General features: G+C 45.1%; 1 protein-coding gene and 1 long non-coding RNA gene across 2 annotated transcripts; one reads left to right on the top strand and one right to left on the bottom strand.

Annotated features, from left to right (window-relative positions):
- The first annotated feature begins 3,666 nt into the window (after nucleotides 1-3,666).
- LOC104913832 (uncharacterized) lies at nucleotides 3,667-11,137 on the top strand. The gene is made up of 3 exons (XR_014887492.1): nucleotides 3,667-3,798; nucleotides 8,827-8,970; nucleotides 9,680-11,137. It is a non-coding gene; the product is annotated as an uncharacterized LOC104913832 (long non-coding RNA).
- Nucleotides 3,794-14,952, bottom strand: LOC100543444 (uncharacterized). Its single transcript, XM_010721684.4, has 6 exons — nucleotides 14,828-14,952; nucleotides 13,739-14,011; nucleotides 11,085-11,333; nucleotides 7,792-7,929; nucleotides 7,099-7,218; nucleotides 3,794-4,876 (listed from the first exon to the last, which is right to left on the bottom strand). The coding sequence occupies exons 1-6, from the start codon at nucleotides 14,886-14,888 to the stop codon at nucleotides 4,716-4,718; spliced, it is 1,002 nt and encodes a 333-aa protein (XP_010719986.2). The 5' UTR covers nucleotides 14,889-14,952; the 3' UTR covers nucleotides 3,794-4,715.
- Nucleotides 14,953-17,676: the final 2,724 nt, after the last annotated feature.

The raw sequence follows: 17,676 nt of genomic DNA, 5'->3' as shown, positions 1-17,676 counted from the left end.
CACAAGTTGTTAAGCTGCAGTCATTATAGGGATTTGTTCTATCACTGCAGTGACTGGGAGGCATGTATGCAGGCATGAGATGATCATCTTCCCAGCACACCTTGGATAAGTACCTTCTGAACTGGTAACACAGGTCCCAAAATTGCTGTCAAATGTGACTGTTTCTTAAATGATGGAGTGATGATGGCAAGCAAAAGCCCTTATACAGCCCTGTACTTATACACAAGGAGACCCAGCCTTTGCCACCAGGGAATTAAGAAGGAAACCTCAGAAACATCTGAGTGACCTGTCAGATGGGCCTCTCTAAGTGAGCTCCCTTACACAACTGCTCTTGGGGGAGGAAGGAGAAGGGGGGCAACTCCTTGTGGTGCACAAGTGGCAGGGTAGGTTACCTTGCTCCATCATGCTCCAAGCACCAAGCAGATGCAGCACAAAATTACTTGAGCGGCAGCATGGCCTTTACCACAACATGGGAAAGCACGGGCACCAAGCTGGCTGTGTTTCTGATGGCTTATAGCCCCACTGTCCCTGTTGTCAGCAGGCAAGGATAAAGGCTAAGGTGCTGTGTCACTGCATTTCTGAGAATTTCTGGGTTTTATGATCTTACTGAGGCAGGCAGAGGAAGTTCTTGGTTTAATGCTGGGGAACCGGAGGCAAGCTGAGGCTTTTCACAGCCTTTTTATCAATGCAATACATCAGGGCCAGCCCCCTCTTTCACTTGTGTGAGTCAAAAGGAAACAAGCACCTTGCATATTAGCATGGTTAAGAGACAAGAGTTGTTCACCTGACCACCTCAGCAAGAAGCTTCCCTCACATTCCAGGCAGCCAAACCACCACATGCTCCACAGCCCAAGCAGACCACGCACAGCACCTTATATGTCTCCTACCTCTAGCAACATCACAGGCAAGTATCAGGAGCTCCTCTATCACAGATGGGGAAGTAGAGGCAGGGGATGATGACACGATGTTCTCAGGTCAGCCAGAAAGTACAAAGAACAACAGGGAATCAAACCAGGTGCTCCCACTGCCTGCCTACAGAGCACCATGTAAGAGCACCTCCACTCCAGAGCACCAATTGCCACACCAGTGGCGTGGTTCTGGATAACATCATCATTTTTTTCAGCCATCCCTTTTTGCTTTCATTACAGAAGAGTGAGCTTTTGATGATTGTATTCCTGTCCTGTCCCTTACACACACAATTTTCAGCTACTCACTAAAAACACGTTAAGCCTTAGAAACCTCTTTGCAGAACCAGAACTTTACAGTGCAGCTTCAATGGAAAGTTACTATGAATGTTTTGCATCCACACAGGTAAGACGCCCTGGGTTGGAACTACAGCTGCAGTAGTTACTGTTATTTACAGTATCATGGAAGTTCCCTTAAGATCTGCAGCATCAGTAATTCAGTATAATCACTAATAGATAACTTCCTCTCTTTGAGGGTGGTGGTGGTTGTTTTTTTTTTTTTTTTGGTAATATTAACTATCTAGCAAGCAGCATTGAATCCTACTGATCTTGCCTCCAGCAAAGAAGATTCCCTCTACCTATAGCTGGTTCTCCAGAGAAAGGTATAAATCCTTGTTTGTATTTGTCAAATAATGAAGCTTTGTATTTCCAACAAAAGGTAAGCAAGCAGAACCCTTTATCAGAAACTAAACCATCTGAATTAAAGAACCCCAAACCCTCAATATGTGAATCCAGACTGACTGCTGACAGCTGATTCCCCCCCTTGCCCACAGTGCTGAACCCCATCCTGCTATTCCACGTCCCATTAGTACAGGTTCAGCTCTTCTTTCAGAGGAGAAATCTGAGGCCAAACACAGCAACAAAAAAAGCTTTCACGAGAATGCATATTGGTATCGCTCATTGCTTCGAGACTTATGTGTAAAGTCACTGCTGGCATTCTTTTCCAACAGACCAAAACTTGGTCTTAACATCTTCTTCTTCCATTTTTTTGTTTCTTTGAGAATATCTTCTTATACAACTTCTAGCATTAAAAAATCCTTGACACTCTTTATTTTTATGAAAACCCATTTTGCCCTCAAAGAGAAACGCGTAAGATGACAGCTGAGACAGCAATGCAAAGGAGCACAGATAACTGAACTATTTCTTTATTCCATTTGCACATGATGTGGGAGCAGATGATAATTCTTTCCAATATCCTGTATTTGCAATTCTAAAAGATTTGCTGAAAATTGCCTCCTAATTCTTCATGTGTAATATAACTATTTCCTATAGTTTTAGACAACACTAAAACCAAGAGTAGCTGTAATGAGTTCAAGTGATTTTTTTTTTAAATTGCATAGAATTCAGGTTTGATGTTTTGCTTTTTCAACCGACTTCCAGCATTAACTATAAAATACACACTTTATAAATGTAGTCCTGTTATTTTTATGTATCTATCATCGTGTTATATGCTAACCAGAAAATTTAGCCTATTTAAAGTAAGCTCTCATTGGCCATCTATATTTGCAACCTCTAGAGGCAGGTATGTTTCCTTTATTGTTTGCAGTTGATAATAGCATGGTAAGCAGCCATTCTCCCTTGTCCTATCAGTCAAAAAGTCAGTCTTCCTCCTGTTTATAATCTCCCCCCATGTAGTGGAAGGCCACAATGAGGTCTCCCTGGAGACTTCTCTTCTCCAAGCTGGACAAGCCCAACTCCCTCAGTCTGTCTTCACTGCAGAGATGCTCCAGCTCTCTGATCATCTTTACGGCCCTCCTCTGGACCCAATCCAACAGCTCCACATCCTTCTTGTGCTGGGTGCCCCACACGTGGACACAGAACTCCATATGGGGTCTCATGAGGGCAGAGCAGAGGCACAATCCCCTTCCTCTCCCTGCTGGCCACCCTTCTTCTGATGCTCCCCATGATACCATTGACCTTCTGGGTTGCAAGAGCACTGTCCTACAGCCTCTCCTGGTCCAACTCAAGCCAGCACCTTTGTGATCTCTGTTCCCCGGACCACCCAACCCAGCTGTAGCCAACAGTAAGTTGCAGTCTCTTTCTCAGTTTGGCTACATAGAAGTTTGGACTTCAGCCTGTGTTTTCCATGAAAATTGTAAAGAAACAATTATTACACATTTCCAAAACAAGTTAGAAAACACATCTTTTTATTAGGAATGAAAACCAAAATCATTGCAGGGAAAACGGAAAAAAAAAAAAAAAAAGACTGAACACCAAAACCAACAAAACCAGCCATAAAAGAACAAAGAACAATAGCTGGGCACGAGCACACAGAGTTACAGGAAGTCTCTGCACTTTTCTCCCGACCTCACCGCAGCACACAACTTTGAGCTGCTGCTGTTAGACGGCCCTTCGAGCAGGGCTGCAAAGGAAACCAGCAGCAGGTGTCATCGTGGAGACGGCCAGAGTCACACAGCTCTCACTCAGCTCATGGCCTTTGGGGAACGTCGGCACTAAAAGGAGACAGCGCAGCACCATAAGAGAAATCATCACCTCCCCCTTGCCACGGAAAATCGGATTCCTACAGCACCCTTAAAAAGCAGAGCTGGGCTGAATCACTGCCAGCACGGCAAACGAGATGCAGAAGTCTTTGAAGCGGTCGCAGAACAAGCGAACAACGCGCGGCACAGCCAAGCGCCGGGCAGCACGAGCGCACAGCCTTGCCGTGTGCGGGCACGGAGGGACCCGGGAGGCAAGCAGCTACTCGCCGGCTCCCCCGCCCGGCACCGAGATGCACACTGCGGCAAGGGCTGCCGGAGAGACTGCGGATTGCGGCTGTCTGTGCGCACAGCGCCTGCACGCACGGGCAGATGGCCGGCTCAGTCAGCTCGCGGTGAGTAGCTAAACCATTACACTAAAGGCACTAAAGCTCGCGCTGATGAACGATCTCGGCGTTATAATCAGTGTTGCTGCCAAAATGAATGCATCCAAGCCCCGGGCGTTCTCCTGCTGAAGGCAAGACAGGTGGCAACAGAGCTTTTGGAGCTCTGGCACCCTGAGCAGTTATTCTCTGGTTGAAGATACCGGTGGGGTCTGGAGCAGCAGTTCAGATTAACACCTAGCGTAGCAGACACTCTGCTGAAGGCTTAGTCAGGCTTCTTGCAGGGCCCATGAAAAAATGCTTTAAAATTGTAGAATCACAAAATGGCTTGGGTTAGGGACCTTAAAGCCCCTTAAAGTTGAGGGGTTAAGGTTGCCCACACCAGCTCAGGTTGCATAGGGCCCCATCCAGCCCAGCCTTGAAGGCCTCTGGGGATGGGGCATCCACAACTTCTCTGGGCATCCTGTGTTAGTGTCTCCTGATAAGAGACTTTCTCAGGAGATCTCCGGTGGTTCCTTGTTTCCTCCTGGGGTTGGCATGCTGCCACATCTACCTGTCCTACCTGTCCCTTGCAGGGGCATCTGGCTGGCAAAGACGGGAGGCATGGAGCGAGCAGAAAGCAAGAGGCATCACTCATTTGATGCCAGGTGTCCTTAGGGCTCCACAGAGTAACTGTGTGTCTGCTAACAAGCTAAGCATCAGAGAGCTGCCCAATTTTTCTACTGAACCTGCCAGCCCAAGTCCTGAAGCCACACATGTACTTTTTTTTCTTTTTCTTTTTTTTTTTCTGTAAATGAGCTTAGCAGGCCTGACACATCATGTCTTCTCTCTGCTAAAATTTTTCAGACCAATTCTTACAGCAAGACTATGGGATGCAAAGGATGGGTGTCACGGGACTTAGGACAGGATGGAACAGTGAGCGTATCAGATCAGTTATCAATTGGGTCAGGGAAACAGTTCGAAGCATTTTCTTGGCTTTCCACATCAGCTATCATCTCAGGGTCTGGCATTTCCCCAGGTTCTACTGCCACTGGGAAATTTTCTTCCACCATGGGCTGGGGCTCAGTGCCTGAATCAGTCCGGGCAGCGTCTGGAAAAGAAGGGAGAAGTGGCTCATACATGCATGCACTACAATCATCCCTGCAGAAAAGGTTTTTCCTCAACCCCCATTGCTGCTCCCCAGGCTTCTACAAGCCTAATTTCAATATGCTTCGTAACCACTCTTTATTGAGCTGTTCATCATGGTTTCTCTGTAAGATATGGTGGTGCTGAAAGCTCTTTGAGCCCAACAGCCCAAAATACCAAAACCAAATCTATTCAGTTACATTTGAATCATAAAAGCTGCCTAAAAGTACACATACTTCATATATTCCCACCTTAATACTTTTCACATGCAATTCTGTTGTTTCTAATTTGTAGAGAAATTAAATATGGGATGCTAAGACTGGGGATTTTTTTAGACAAAATAAATTCTACTTATTTAAGATATTAATATTAAGCAATTATCTGAATCACTTGCATCATTTTTTTTCTTGCCCAACATTGAACAAATGCTTTGTTAGTAGTCATTTAAGGAAGACACTTTTTTAATGAACGTTTTTAATAAATTGAAGGCAGGGCAAAAAATCATCTAAGGACAGAAAGTACAGCTGAGCAGGTGAGATGCTATGTGCAGTGCAGTGAAGAACAACAGTAGCAGAGCTCAGGCCATGTTATGACCTATGCAATGCTGCTCCGATTTGTGATATCTCTTCTGGCCGTACTTCAGCAGCTGATGCATTACTGCAGAAGGTGTTGCCAGCATTCATATTTGTAACACAAATTTGAAGGAATCCCAGTGCAGAAAGCAGAGTGTTGATTCAAATCCTCACTGGAAATTTCTGAAAGAGTTTTATCAGTATGTTCTCTTAAACATGCTGTGCTAACGCTCTAGGGTTTCATTCTTTTTTTTTTTCTTTCCTTTTTTGTTTTTTTTTTTTCCCCAAGGGTCTAAAATGCTGTTGTACTGCACTTTAATCTCAGTTCAAGGGACCTGGGCGTCCTGGTGGACGACTGGTTGGCCATGAGCCAGCAGTGTGCCCTTGTGGCCAAAAAGGCCAATGGCATTCTGGGGTGCATTAAGAAGAGCGTGTCCAGCAGGTCAAGGGAAGTGATCCTCCCCCTCTACTCTGCCCTGGTAAGGCCTCATCTGGAGTACTGTGTCCAGTTCTGGGCTCCCCAGTACAAAAAAGACAGGGATCTCTTGGAAAGAGTCCAGCGGAGGGCCACAAAGATGGTGAAGGGCCTGGAGCATCTCCCCTATGAAGAAAGGCTGAGTGAACTGGGTCTGTTTAGCCTTGAGAAAAGAAGACTGAGAGGGGACCTGATCCAGGTTTATAAATATCTGAGGTGTGGCGGCCATAGCGGTGAGGCCAGTCTCTTTTCAGTGGTACGTGGAGACAGGACGAGGGGAAACGGACATAAGCTGCAGCATAGGAAGTTTCGCACGAATGTGCGTAAGAACTTCTTCACGGTGAGGGTGACGGAGCACTGGAACAGGCTGCCCAGGGAGGTTGTGGAGTCTCCTTCTCTGGAGATATTCAAGTCTCGCCTGGATGCCTACCTGTGCGACCTGGTGTAGGGAACCTGCTTTGGCAGGGGGGTTGGTCTCGATGATCTCTAGAGGTCCCTTCCAACCCCTACAATTCTGTGATTCTGTGATTCTGTGATAAGCCTCTGACTGAAGGACTTTAGCTCTGTTTACAGCACAGAATCATTAAGACTGGAAAAGATCACTATATCACTCAGTCCAACCCACAGTCATGCCCACTAACCCTCAGTGCCATATCTACATGGTTCCTGAACACCTCCAAGGACAGCCACATCACCATGTCCCTATTGGTAGATCATGTCCCAAGATCAAGGCCTATTAAAACAATGCTGATTCTTATAAAAAAGCAACTGTTGAGAACAGAGAGGGGTGATAAAAACTGCAGGAAAGCTGCTATGTTGGAGTGGGCTGCTGGTTTTTCAGAGACGTATTTGAGCTCTGCAGACACTGGCACAGAGTCTGCAACCTGTACCCTCTGTGGGATGCTGATGAGATGGCTGCTGCTTCATCTCACTGCTGGGTGAAGGAGGAGCTACTCCTGTGTAGGAGCAGAGCATGGGTGCTGTACCAACAGGTGCCCTGCTGCACCATCTATAGTGCAGACAGAATGTGGCACCTGGGCCTCCCCTTCAGACAGCTCCTCCCCAGCAGCCACACGCACCCATTTTGTCCTTCACTCTCTCCAACAGGCTATCTGACGTAAAACAAATCACTGGGCCCACCTGGCATTGGAGGACAGTCAATCTGGGCAGCTTGAGCCTCCACATGGTCTCCATTGGGGGGGCTCTTCACACCTTCACTGGACACCACCGACATTGTTATTCCATCATCCTTTTCTTCCTCTGTAAGCCAAAACCAGAGGCTTGAAGGAAAGAGGTCCAGCACCATCCCAGCAAGAGGCCAGGCCACCAGCACACTCGTGCCTCCTCCTCACAAAGCCCTGGCTCCACTCCCAGAGCAAACAGATGCCAAGGATGGAGGCTCACTGCCACCCTGCCAGAGACAAGCATGGTCGTGCTGGCGGGATCAAAGCTTGGGGTGGCCTCACTGGGCTTGGGCAGAGAGCACTTGAGGGCAGGTGCTGGTAAAATACTGCCAGCAGAAGCCTTCAGGTCCCTACACATCAGACCCAAGCAAGGTTCAGGTTTCTTGCCCATAGAAAAGGTTTTGCTGTGCTTGTTTCTGGACAGCACACGTGAGTTGAAACAGTGAAAAGCAAGGCTTTCTCTAGGACCATGCTGGGCATAAGAGTTGCCTATCAGTGAGTAGGTTTCTGCTCCACTGGGCCAGGGAGAACTGGATGGAAGAGCAGCACCCACCAAGGTGAGGCCATTTCATATTGTGGCAGTTTCAGTCCCAACCTGCACACACAGTCCTCTGGAAGACCCTTCAGGCAATTAGGGATCCCCACTCACCTGAGGGAACGGGGAGGAACTTGTGCTTCCTCCTCATGCAGCAACAGATGAGTGAGGACACAACAGCCACCAGGATGGCCGCAGCCCCTGCACATCCTGCCAAGATGTAGATGAACCACGGGTACTGCAGAAGGTCTCCTGCAAGAGGACAGCATTATAATTACCAGGGTAGGCAAGCCTCTTTATCCCCAGTGGTGAATCTCTACAGCCAGATGAGGGCATTTGGGCTTCACTGTTGCTTTCATTCGGATCAGGGATGCGAGAGAAATTCTGAATTGTGGCACAACATCATACATGTCACATCATTTAATTACGGTATGGAGTTTTTTTCCACTAAGAAGCTTGTGCAACCAACCACAAGGTCTATTTCTGCCTAGTCCGAACAATAACAGATCATCCACAAGCTTCAATCAGATTTAACAGAGAAGGTGGAGGTTTGAGAGGTACTATATTTTAAGAAGTTCTATGAAAACGGGCAGCCCAGAAGAGGAGTTGGGCCTTAGCTAGCATCTCATGTTAAAAGAGAGTCTCATGTTAAAAGAGAAAGTCTATGCTGCTCTTGGGATTTGCATGTGAGACCCCCGACACGTGGATCACCAGCATCCTGGAGACCAGGAAGTGCTGCAGATGTTCCAGGATGCACTACATCCACGTTATTCAGCAGAATGGTAAAAGCAATTGTAAGCATTTGTGCATGAAATCACACAGTCTGAAAGTAGTTGGCTTTGGACTGTTCATTCCAATCTCTTCAGGAACAGTTATCACATTTTTTAAAAGTCTATGTGAAATAATTGCCCTGATCATTTTATTTCCATTTTGATGAAAACACGAAAGAATAGTGTCAGAAAGCAGAGCTATATGTTGAAAATAATCCTGAATATTTTTTCCTCCAGATATGCCATTTGCTCAAAAGGTCTTTCTGAGACAAAGTGTTATGTTAAAAATCAGAAATACTATCAGAAATAGTAATAAAACATGAATAATAAAATCACTCTCTGTATGTTGATTTGATAACTTCTGATCCATTTGTTTTAGATCATCTATGATCACAGCCCTTCTGCTCCTGGGAAATGTATAGTATTTCTGCCAAATCGTTTTTTACTAACAAGAACTCAGAAGGAATTTCATCAGCCAACAGGTTGTCCAAATGAGTGCTTTTACATAGATCCTGTATCTAAAGTGAGTAAACTATGTTTAGCCTTTTGCCTGGAGCAAATAATAATCCACAAAATGAGTTAGTCCTTAATTCATTTATGCAGGTTGCTCTGAAAATAATGCCTCCTATTTATTTCCATAGAAACTAAAACAAAGAGCATAATACCATTATTTGATAGAGCTACAAAACACTGTTTTTCAATATAATCAACACCATTAGCTGTGCATTTTCACCAACAGTGAACAAGAGCCTGCATACCACACTCATAAATATCTGCACCAGCAGAGGTGACCTACTGTTGCTGTTGCCACTGCTGAAAAGCACCATCCCCTGCCTCACTGTGCTCGCATCCACTGTTTGGTTTCCAGAAACATTCACCAAGTGCTGAAGATCAAGAAGTGCCCCTTTTTCCACATGGAAGAATTCAGTGACACAACTTTGCCATCTGTCACAGGGCAACAACATGTAATGGGGTACTGGTGGGAAGGTTCAACCTCTACTGCTATAGCACCGTCTGCTTCTAATGTTAGAGTCCGACATAGTAAAATAGGAGGCATTACTTCCAGAGCAGCTCTCAAAATTGAACTCATTTATCTTCATTTTTCTAGTAAATAGAATAGCTCTAGATCACTTCTTATCAATATGGCTGCATTTGGTGGGGGGGGGGGGGAAGTAGAATTGCTGCTACTTTCTTCCTCTCATACCCTTCCCAACACATGTTTGTCCCAACAGAGCTATCACCAAATTCCCCCATGGGCTTTTGAAGAGGAAAAGAGGAAGCGATATCCGACCCGGGGGACTGGGCAGCCACCCAGAACAAACAACAGTAGGTGTCAGCACTCGGGTGGTTCATCACAAGGCTCAATTCGGAGCTCGTGGCTGTTTGCCTTCTCTTTCCTCAGTGTCTTAGTTAACTTGTATTTGTCTGTGCTGAACAACCTTAGGTCATTTCAGCTGGACAAAGTTAGGATGGCTGCTGCACAATCGCTAATGCCATATTTGTACAGGCAGGCCCGTGCCACCAACGTGATCAGGCATGAAAAGCCCACGGCAGTTCTGCAGAGCGCCAGAACACATGATGCAGGGCTCAAGTCAGTATTTTTGCTTTTATACCAACTCTAAGCCAGCTATAGAAGAAAAGGCAGTACTTTTCAACCTCTACTTTTCAACTCTGCTGCAGAGATACAGCTGTTCAGATGGTTTTCTAAAACACTAGGTACTGCTGCACGGTACAATTTCTTACCAACCAAGCTCGGTTAAATTACTTATGGCTAAATTAGTCAAAAACATTATGACCACCTTCACTGCAAAAGCCGTTCACTTGCATCTCCATCAGTGATATCTAATCAGGTTGGTTTTGTTTTTATTAAAAGTCAGTTTACACTGACCAGTGTTTTGCATTGTTCTAGTAGTCCTAGGATCTAGACTTATTGTCTCATTTAACTATAGTCTCGTTCAATCTGATCACTGGGCATTTATGAGGAGTTTGCAGGTGGGTGAAGTCACAGTATCCTCACAGAGAAACATGCCCAAGTAGTAGATACAGAGAGGAAAAAAAATATATTTACTTTTTTGATTTTATTTTTAAGTAAGTGACTTACACCATCACTGCACCTCTGATAACAAGGGGCTGATGGAGGTATTTGTACAGTCTGATAAATCTTTGTGTAGCTGTTCAAGACAAGCAGAAAAAAGATGAGGCAAAACAACTCAACAGCAACATAGCCAAATTAGCAGACGTTTTTTTCAAGGGATGCTGGAGAATCTGGAAGGCAGTCAGGGTTATGGGTGAATGTCAGAGCAGGAAGCAGCTCATGTTTTAAAACTGACATGGCCAAGAATGTAAGAGCCCTGTAATTGTAAGCAGAAAAACAGAGATACAGAGACCCTTCCTTGCAGCAGATTTGGGTCAAAGGACCTGCTGAACTAGCTTTCTTCCTGTCTGTAACTGTAGCTTCTGTCTGAGACAGAGTAGGAGAAGGAAGTCAAGGGGATGCTTTCTTCGGGAGGATGTGGTAAGGCTGGAAGGCAACTGCCCAAGGACAGGAGACTTCGTTTTCATACCAACAGCAACAACACCTTTGATTCCCATTGCAAGAGACCAAAAGAGACATTTTCTGGCACTGCCATTACTCACCATAGCTGCAGGAGAGCACAATGGGCCTGGTCCTCAGGGAGCCATGATCGTGTTTAACCTTACATACAAATTCCCCAGGCACAGATTTCTCCAGGCGAACCTTCTTCCCACCATCCTTAATACAAGCCTCATGGGCATTCAGCCGAGAATTGTTCAGCAGCCACTCAAATGTCATGCTCTCATTGCTGTCCATGTCGCAAGTCAAGTCTGCAGTTCCATTGGGGAAGCACCGGGCATCAATGATTGGCTCTAGTCACACAGCACAGGGCAATGCAGAGGGAAGAGAGATGATGAGCAGACTCAGCAGTGACTGAGAGCTCCCTGCTACCAGGAGGGCTCCCATCACATTCACTGTTAGCCAGGGAGCATATCACTAAGTAACCAGATTCTTCAATTGCCAGATCCCTGCCCTTGACAGCACCCACCCAACCATACTGGTGACACTTGGTCAACATTTTGGGGACACTTTAAAAATATGGCATCTCTTTATTTTCCTTGTTGAAAGTGAAAAAGATAGCAACAGAAGACCATGATCTGAGGACATACTAAGCTTCTGCTGGCCAAAGGCTTCCTCTATAATCAATGGGTAATTGATTATACCCATTATAGCTTCAGAGGAGAGTCAGTCTTCTCACTGGCCAGAGATCTGTACTTTTGCTGTTACTGAATCTGCTTCAGTTTTAAAGAGGAATTAGTACAAACCATGCCCAAGGTAGGTACAAACACTGGACACTTGCACTTAGATAGAACAACCCAGACCAGGACAATTTAAACTGAAAGAATGTACCACTGAATTTCTCTTTAGTCTACTGCTAGGAACCAGCCTACTTCCTACATCTGTCACACTGCAAATACATACAGGTAGGTTGTGTGGTTTATGACAGTAGCCCAGAGAGTTTGTGGATTCCCCATCCGTGGAGGTGTTCAAGGCCAGACTGGATGGGGCCCTGGGCAGCCTGGTCTAGTATTAAATGGGGAGGTTGGTGGCCCTGCATGTGGTAGAGGGGTTGGAGATTCATGATCCTTGACGTCCCTTCCAACCTGGGCCATTCTGTGATTTCTGTGAATATCTATGCAAACATCCTTGTAAGCGAGTTCAGAGATCTTTTTCCTCAACTATAATATCATCTTCAGCTTAAATTCACTATCTCCAGAAATACCTTAGAAGTTAGGGAAAAAATTTCACAGCTATAGAACACAAGGAGGAGACAAAAGTACCCCAAGCAAAATCACTGAAATAGAGGTTAAAACCAGGATGCTTGGCAGTATTTGCATAGTTTCAGCCCCCAATTTTTTATGCCATGGTCCTGATTGTCTAGAGCACAATTCAGCAAGGGGCTGAACCTTTTCAAGCCTTCTCTGTATGAAATGAAGCAACAAGCTGGATTCTGTATCAAAGTGACGACATTCCGTCTTCTCACTTCACAGACAGATGACCAGGCAAAGGAAGGGAAGCAGAAATTCTGAGGCCAAAGAGATATCAGGAAGACTGGCAAAGTAAGGTACCCTCTGATGGTCTTTACACAGACAGTGCTGATCTCCAAGCTACCAGTGGCTACCTGAGAACTGATATAGGTAGGTTTATTTAGCAATAGGGAGTAGTACATTCGTTTAAGAATCAATATATTAGTTTAGCAAAAGGAATCAATAAGTGATAGTTCTAAAACTTTCCATTTCAAATTCAGTGGGTGAACAGTCTTGTTTACCTCAATAATTTTGTACTGGTGGTATAACAGAATATTTTTATCTTTTGCCTCAATGATTTTGCCTCACAAGAAGCACTGGAGTCATAATAGAACTTTTATCTTTTGCACCCAATAAGTGTAAGGAGATCTTCCTCGGATTCCACATATATCATTTCAAAAGTTGCTCACTATGGCCTAAAAAGCAATGGAAATTTTCCAAACTGGGGAAAAGCAGCCAAAAGGTCTCAGTGATGAAGCGAATGCTGGAAAATGGGGGAGAAATAGGTGGGCACTTGACCACCTTGAGATACCACTGAGCATGCCCAAAGGGACCCTGGCATATATTAATGAGTCCTTGAAAAAGAATATTTGTGCCAATGTACTGCATATGTATGTCTTAACAGTTGAAATGTAGAACTTGAACTCTGAGAGGGTGCGCTTACTTGTCAAGTCGCCCAGTGCGTATTTGGGGAATAAAGGAATGCTGCTTTCTAACACTGCATTGGAATTAGACAATTTTCTTCATGGATTTCGGATGACAGAACCAGAAAATGACATTTGGACTCTCACTACGATTTCTTGACTACATGAAGCAGTCTATTCATGATAGCCATCAGGAATATTGTTCTGGAAATGGACTGAAATTTCAGCTGCATGGCTATGTACTGTAGACTCAGCTTTATAAGCCCCTCATGCTGCTGTCACTTACATCAGAGGAAACAGCCCGTAGCTCAACTTACTGGCTCCTTGAAGGAAGGCTCAACGGACCGACGGCATAGGTGTGAAAGCAACCTTGAGTTTACATTCATCATTACTGCTCCCTGAGACTTAACAAAGCTGTGCCTGCTGCTCCAGAGGTACTTCTAACTCCTAAAAGCTCAAGAGGTCTTTTAGAAAGAAATTCAAATCAGCAGCTTCCAGTCAGGATCACACGTTCACAAGTTACTTGTTGCTAACAGGGCCACTTACCAAATACTTTTAGTGTATATAGTACTTCGGTATCGTTGAAAAAAAACTGATACTTTCCTTCATCCTCTTTCTCCACACTCCTCAGCACTAGAGAGCCATTATCCAGTTCCAGCCTTCTCTCAGAAGAAGAGTGACACTTGGCCAACAAAATATCATTTTTCATAGTCGTGGAACAGTTATTATTATTCCAGATCATTTTTTGGACATTCCGAAAGCTTTCAACTTCTACAGGAAACTTTGCTGAGCTGCCGCTGAACACACCAATCGTACTGTCTGGAAGGAGAACACAGAATGTGGGCAGTGAGCTTGGCACATCCATCAATCCATCCTCAGAAGCCTCCCAGAAAGATGAAAGCCCAGACAAGAGGGACCCACCACTAGTGATGGGCTGGGGACACTAGGAATTGAAAATCAGAGGGGTAAAAAGGGTGACATTATGCTTTCTATAAAGGCTGGCTTTTTCTCCAGGTACCATTAGGGTCACGCACACACCATCCACATTGCTACAGACGTCTCAACAGCAGGTTTGTCCCTAGATTTTACACGATCCTCTGTCATCCTCCCTGATCACTGAGAGTCTGTACAGAGAAAGATCCTCAGGGCATCAATGCCATGGGTCTGGTGCAGATGGTATCAGAAACAATTGCTGTTTGCACAGCTTCCTTTGTTACCCAAAGGAAAGCTGTCACAGTGTTAGTTTGACTAAGTCTCATAGTATCCCTGCACAAGATTAAGTTCCTGCACTCAAATCCCAGACGGGTAAATGGCAGGAACAGGACCACATTGCTCTCCAGTCCCTTCAAACAGCATTCCGCACACCAGGATCTTATGTTCTCCATTGAAATGCTTTTGCAGACACAGTGCACTGAGAAAATACTATATTGTTAGTTATCACTAGAATACTAAAGTAATAACAAGATTAATAATAAATACTTACTCTGGTCTAGCTGCCCCTTACATGCATTAGTAGTTAGACTACTTGATCTGTAGAAATCTGGTAGAACCCTGAAAGATCTTAGACTAAAATTAAGGTGTCAGCTCATCTAGGCAAATCCGTACCACAGCCTCATAAAGAAAAATCCCACTTACCAGCAGTAACGGTTGTTATCACCAGCAAACACTGCAGAATAAAAGGAGAGATGAAATCCATTTTAAAGAGCTCCTTGCATCATATGCTGAGAAGACGATCTGGCTACAGAGCTCAGTGAATATAGTGTTCAGGAAATGATGTCAGAAGCAAGGGTGAAAAAAAAAAAAAAAGAAAAAAGAAAAGAAACCCCATACAAAACCCCATACTGGAAAGACTGAATAATGGTTCAGAATAGACCTGCAGGTTTGCGGGTGACTGAACACAGACTGAACCAACACGAGCTAGTATGTGCTTTGCAAAGTCCTGCACCTTGGAGCTAGTTGCAGGCATGAGAACAGGACTGAGAGGTGAGGGGAGGAGAAGGCTCCCCTGGTCAGCGTACCCCATTTCAGAAGACCTAAATGCAAAGACCAGGCAAAGGGGTAACAACCATTTCTTTCATCCCCCACAAAGGGAAGAGAAATCCAGCCATCCAGATAAAGCACTGAGCATGCAGATGAACTGGTTTTCTGCAGTGCCAATGACTATCACTCACCAAATGCCTCACCAGCAGGAAGGTGTGAGAGGAGGCTGCTCCTCAGTATAGAAAAACTATTCTACTAGCCTGAACTTTGCAAGGCTCTTCCAGAGACATGATGGCACCTGTGAGGCAAGGAAGAGCTCTGCACAACTGTCCCAGTTGCAGAATACAGGCTATGGGAGGCAAACTTGCATTGCAGATCTAGACTGAATATGACTTGAAAGCCAGTCTGGCTCTATTTGGAGCACTGCTCCAGAGATGAGATTGAAAAGCCAGTTCTGAAGAACCACTGGGAGCTGATTGTCCACAGTACCTGAGTGCAACTATGTCACTCACCTGGTTCACCCTCATCGAGATGACTTAAAGTTCACTCATGTTTTCCACGGAGTGCAGAGGAGAACTACACAAGCAAGACACACTTATCAGATGCGCTTGGGAACAACAGTGACAGGAGTTCAGGATGCAGCTGCAGCTCTAATGCTGTTGTGCTGTTTCTTTGGACTTAAACAGCCCATTAAGTTAAGGAAGCTCCCTAAAGTCCAGCTCTGTGTATAAGCATGCTTCTAAGAAATGGTTAAAGCCCTTGCATTGCGATCTGTACTATTATTCAAACAATTTATCTTTGCTCAATAATTCCTAATTTCAGCCAGCAGTCCCTCAGACTCCTTGGCAATGACAAAGAAATCTCCCTCATACTTTTAGTGTCTGAGATCTACAAGTTCACTCAGAGCTACCACAGAAGCATCCTATCTTTACCGACATAGGACAGTCCTAAATTGATCTATGATGCAACAGAAATAGCCTTCTCTGAGAAAAGCAGTGAAGTGAGTCTTTAGACACTTGCAGCCATGAAGGGGGCAGGGGAGAAAGAAAAGTATTTAAAGAAACACTTTCGTTTCCTTCTCTGCAGCTGCAATTACTTAAAGAAATTGTCTTTCCAAATACTGCTGCAAGATGGGGTCCAGCCACCTGCCTTGGATGTTTGTGTCCAACTTCACTTCACCTTCACATTGGGAGGGTGAACTGGTTGAACTTTGGGGTGCAATACTGTGGTGGAGACAGGAGGCAAAAAGGACGGCTCACATGAGGGTCACTTCAGACCTGTGCCCCAAAAAAGCTCAGAACCTCAAAAAAGCAAGATTTCCACTTAATGCACAATCCAGCAAGTATTCAGTGATAGCAGCCTTCCAGAGCTCACTTACAGATTTGCGGTAAAATGAAAGAAAAATATGGCCTTTCTGCTGTAGCTCCGTTATTACAGAAGACACTCTGCATGACGGTGACATTGCGGTGTCCAGCATTTAGTCTCCCTCGCAGTGACTCCAGGGCAAATGAGTACATTTATGAGTTCAATATTTCTGAGTGCTAGTGCTCCATACATCACATGGGATGTGAAGTCGCATTAGGCTCCTTCTGTCCCAACACCCTTGCCAGCCAGAAAAGCAAGCTCACAGCCAGCATGAAGATGACAGCACAAGCCCTGTCCTTGCTGCCATTCATTAGCAGTCTCTTCTTAACATCAATTCTCCCAAATTCTATACATAAGATATTTTTCAAAGTTAGTGTTTAATCTTGTCTAACATCAACTAATGAATGCTCACAACACCACAGAACTGCAGGGGAAATTACTTCCCCTTCTTATGTGAAGATGCAAAATTCACAAAAAAACACCTTGTGTGGCTTAACAGAAACCACAAGTAGAAGGAAAAATGAAGTAACTCGCAGATGGAAGGCAAACTAAAATCTTTTCTCACTGGGTGAGCTGCAAGCTCAGAGGGCCATTTTGTCCTTTCAGCCTCTGACAGCACTGCTAATCACTTCAGCTGAGGAAGGAGACCGGTTCCCTATGTGGCACGAGGCCCTGACGGAGCACTGGACACTGAAAAGCCAAAGTGAGTAAGTAAAGCAGGAAATATGCTGTGAAGCACTACGAAGAAAACTTATTCATCTTAACTCCCACAACTGCCTTTAAATAGGCCAGTGACTGCCTGCAGTGCACCTATTTTTACTGTTACAAATGCACGCAGCCTGCCTTCACACGGAGCAAAGCAGCAGAGCTGAGTGCCGGAGCTTCGCTGCACAGAAACACCAAATAGGTGCAGCAGCTGCGGTGGTGCTTGTGGCTGGCACTGCAGGCCTGAGCTGCTTCTGGGGGTCAGCAGGGCCCTTGAAACCATAGGGAGAACATAACAGAATCACAGAGTATCCTGGGTTGGAAGGGACCCGTAAGGGTCAAGTCCAACTCTCAGCACCACACAGGACCACCCAAAATTCAAACCCTACATCTGACAGCGATGTCCAAACACTCCCTGAACTCTGACTCTCAGG

This window comes from Meleagris gallopavo, chromosome 1 (genome assembly GCF_905368555.1).
Source record: "Meleagris gallopavo chromosome 1, MGAL_WU_HG_1.1, whole genome shotgun sequence".
Classification (NCBI taxonomy): Eukaryota; Metazoa; Chordata; class Aves; order Galliformes; family Phasianidae; genus Meleagris; species Meleagris gallopavo.
The sequence above is the reverse complement of the archived record's forward strand: the minus strand, read 5'-3'. Positions and strand labels throughout refer to the sequence as shown.

What these genes read in the sequence shown, in the direction of transcription:
- LOC100543444 (XM_010721684.4), bottom strand. Translation starts at nt 14,888, where the DNA reads ATGGATTTCATCTCTCCTTTTATTCTGCAGTGTTTGCTGGTGATAACA. An exon ending in ATATACACTAAAAGTATTTG is followed by an intron (nt 11,334 to 13,738) that starts GTAAGTGGCCCT and finishes CTGTGTGACTAG; the next exon opens with AGCCAATCATTGATGCCCGG. An exon ending in GTTCCTCCCCGTTCCCTCAG is followed by an intron (nt 7,219 to 7,791) that starts GTGAGTGGGGAT and finishes TTTGGCTTACAG; the next exon opens with AGGAAGAAAAGGATGATGGA.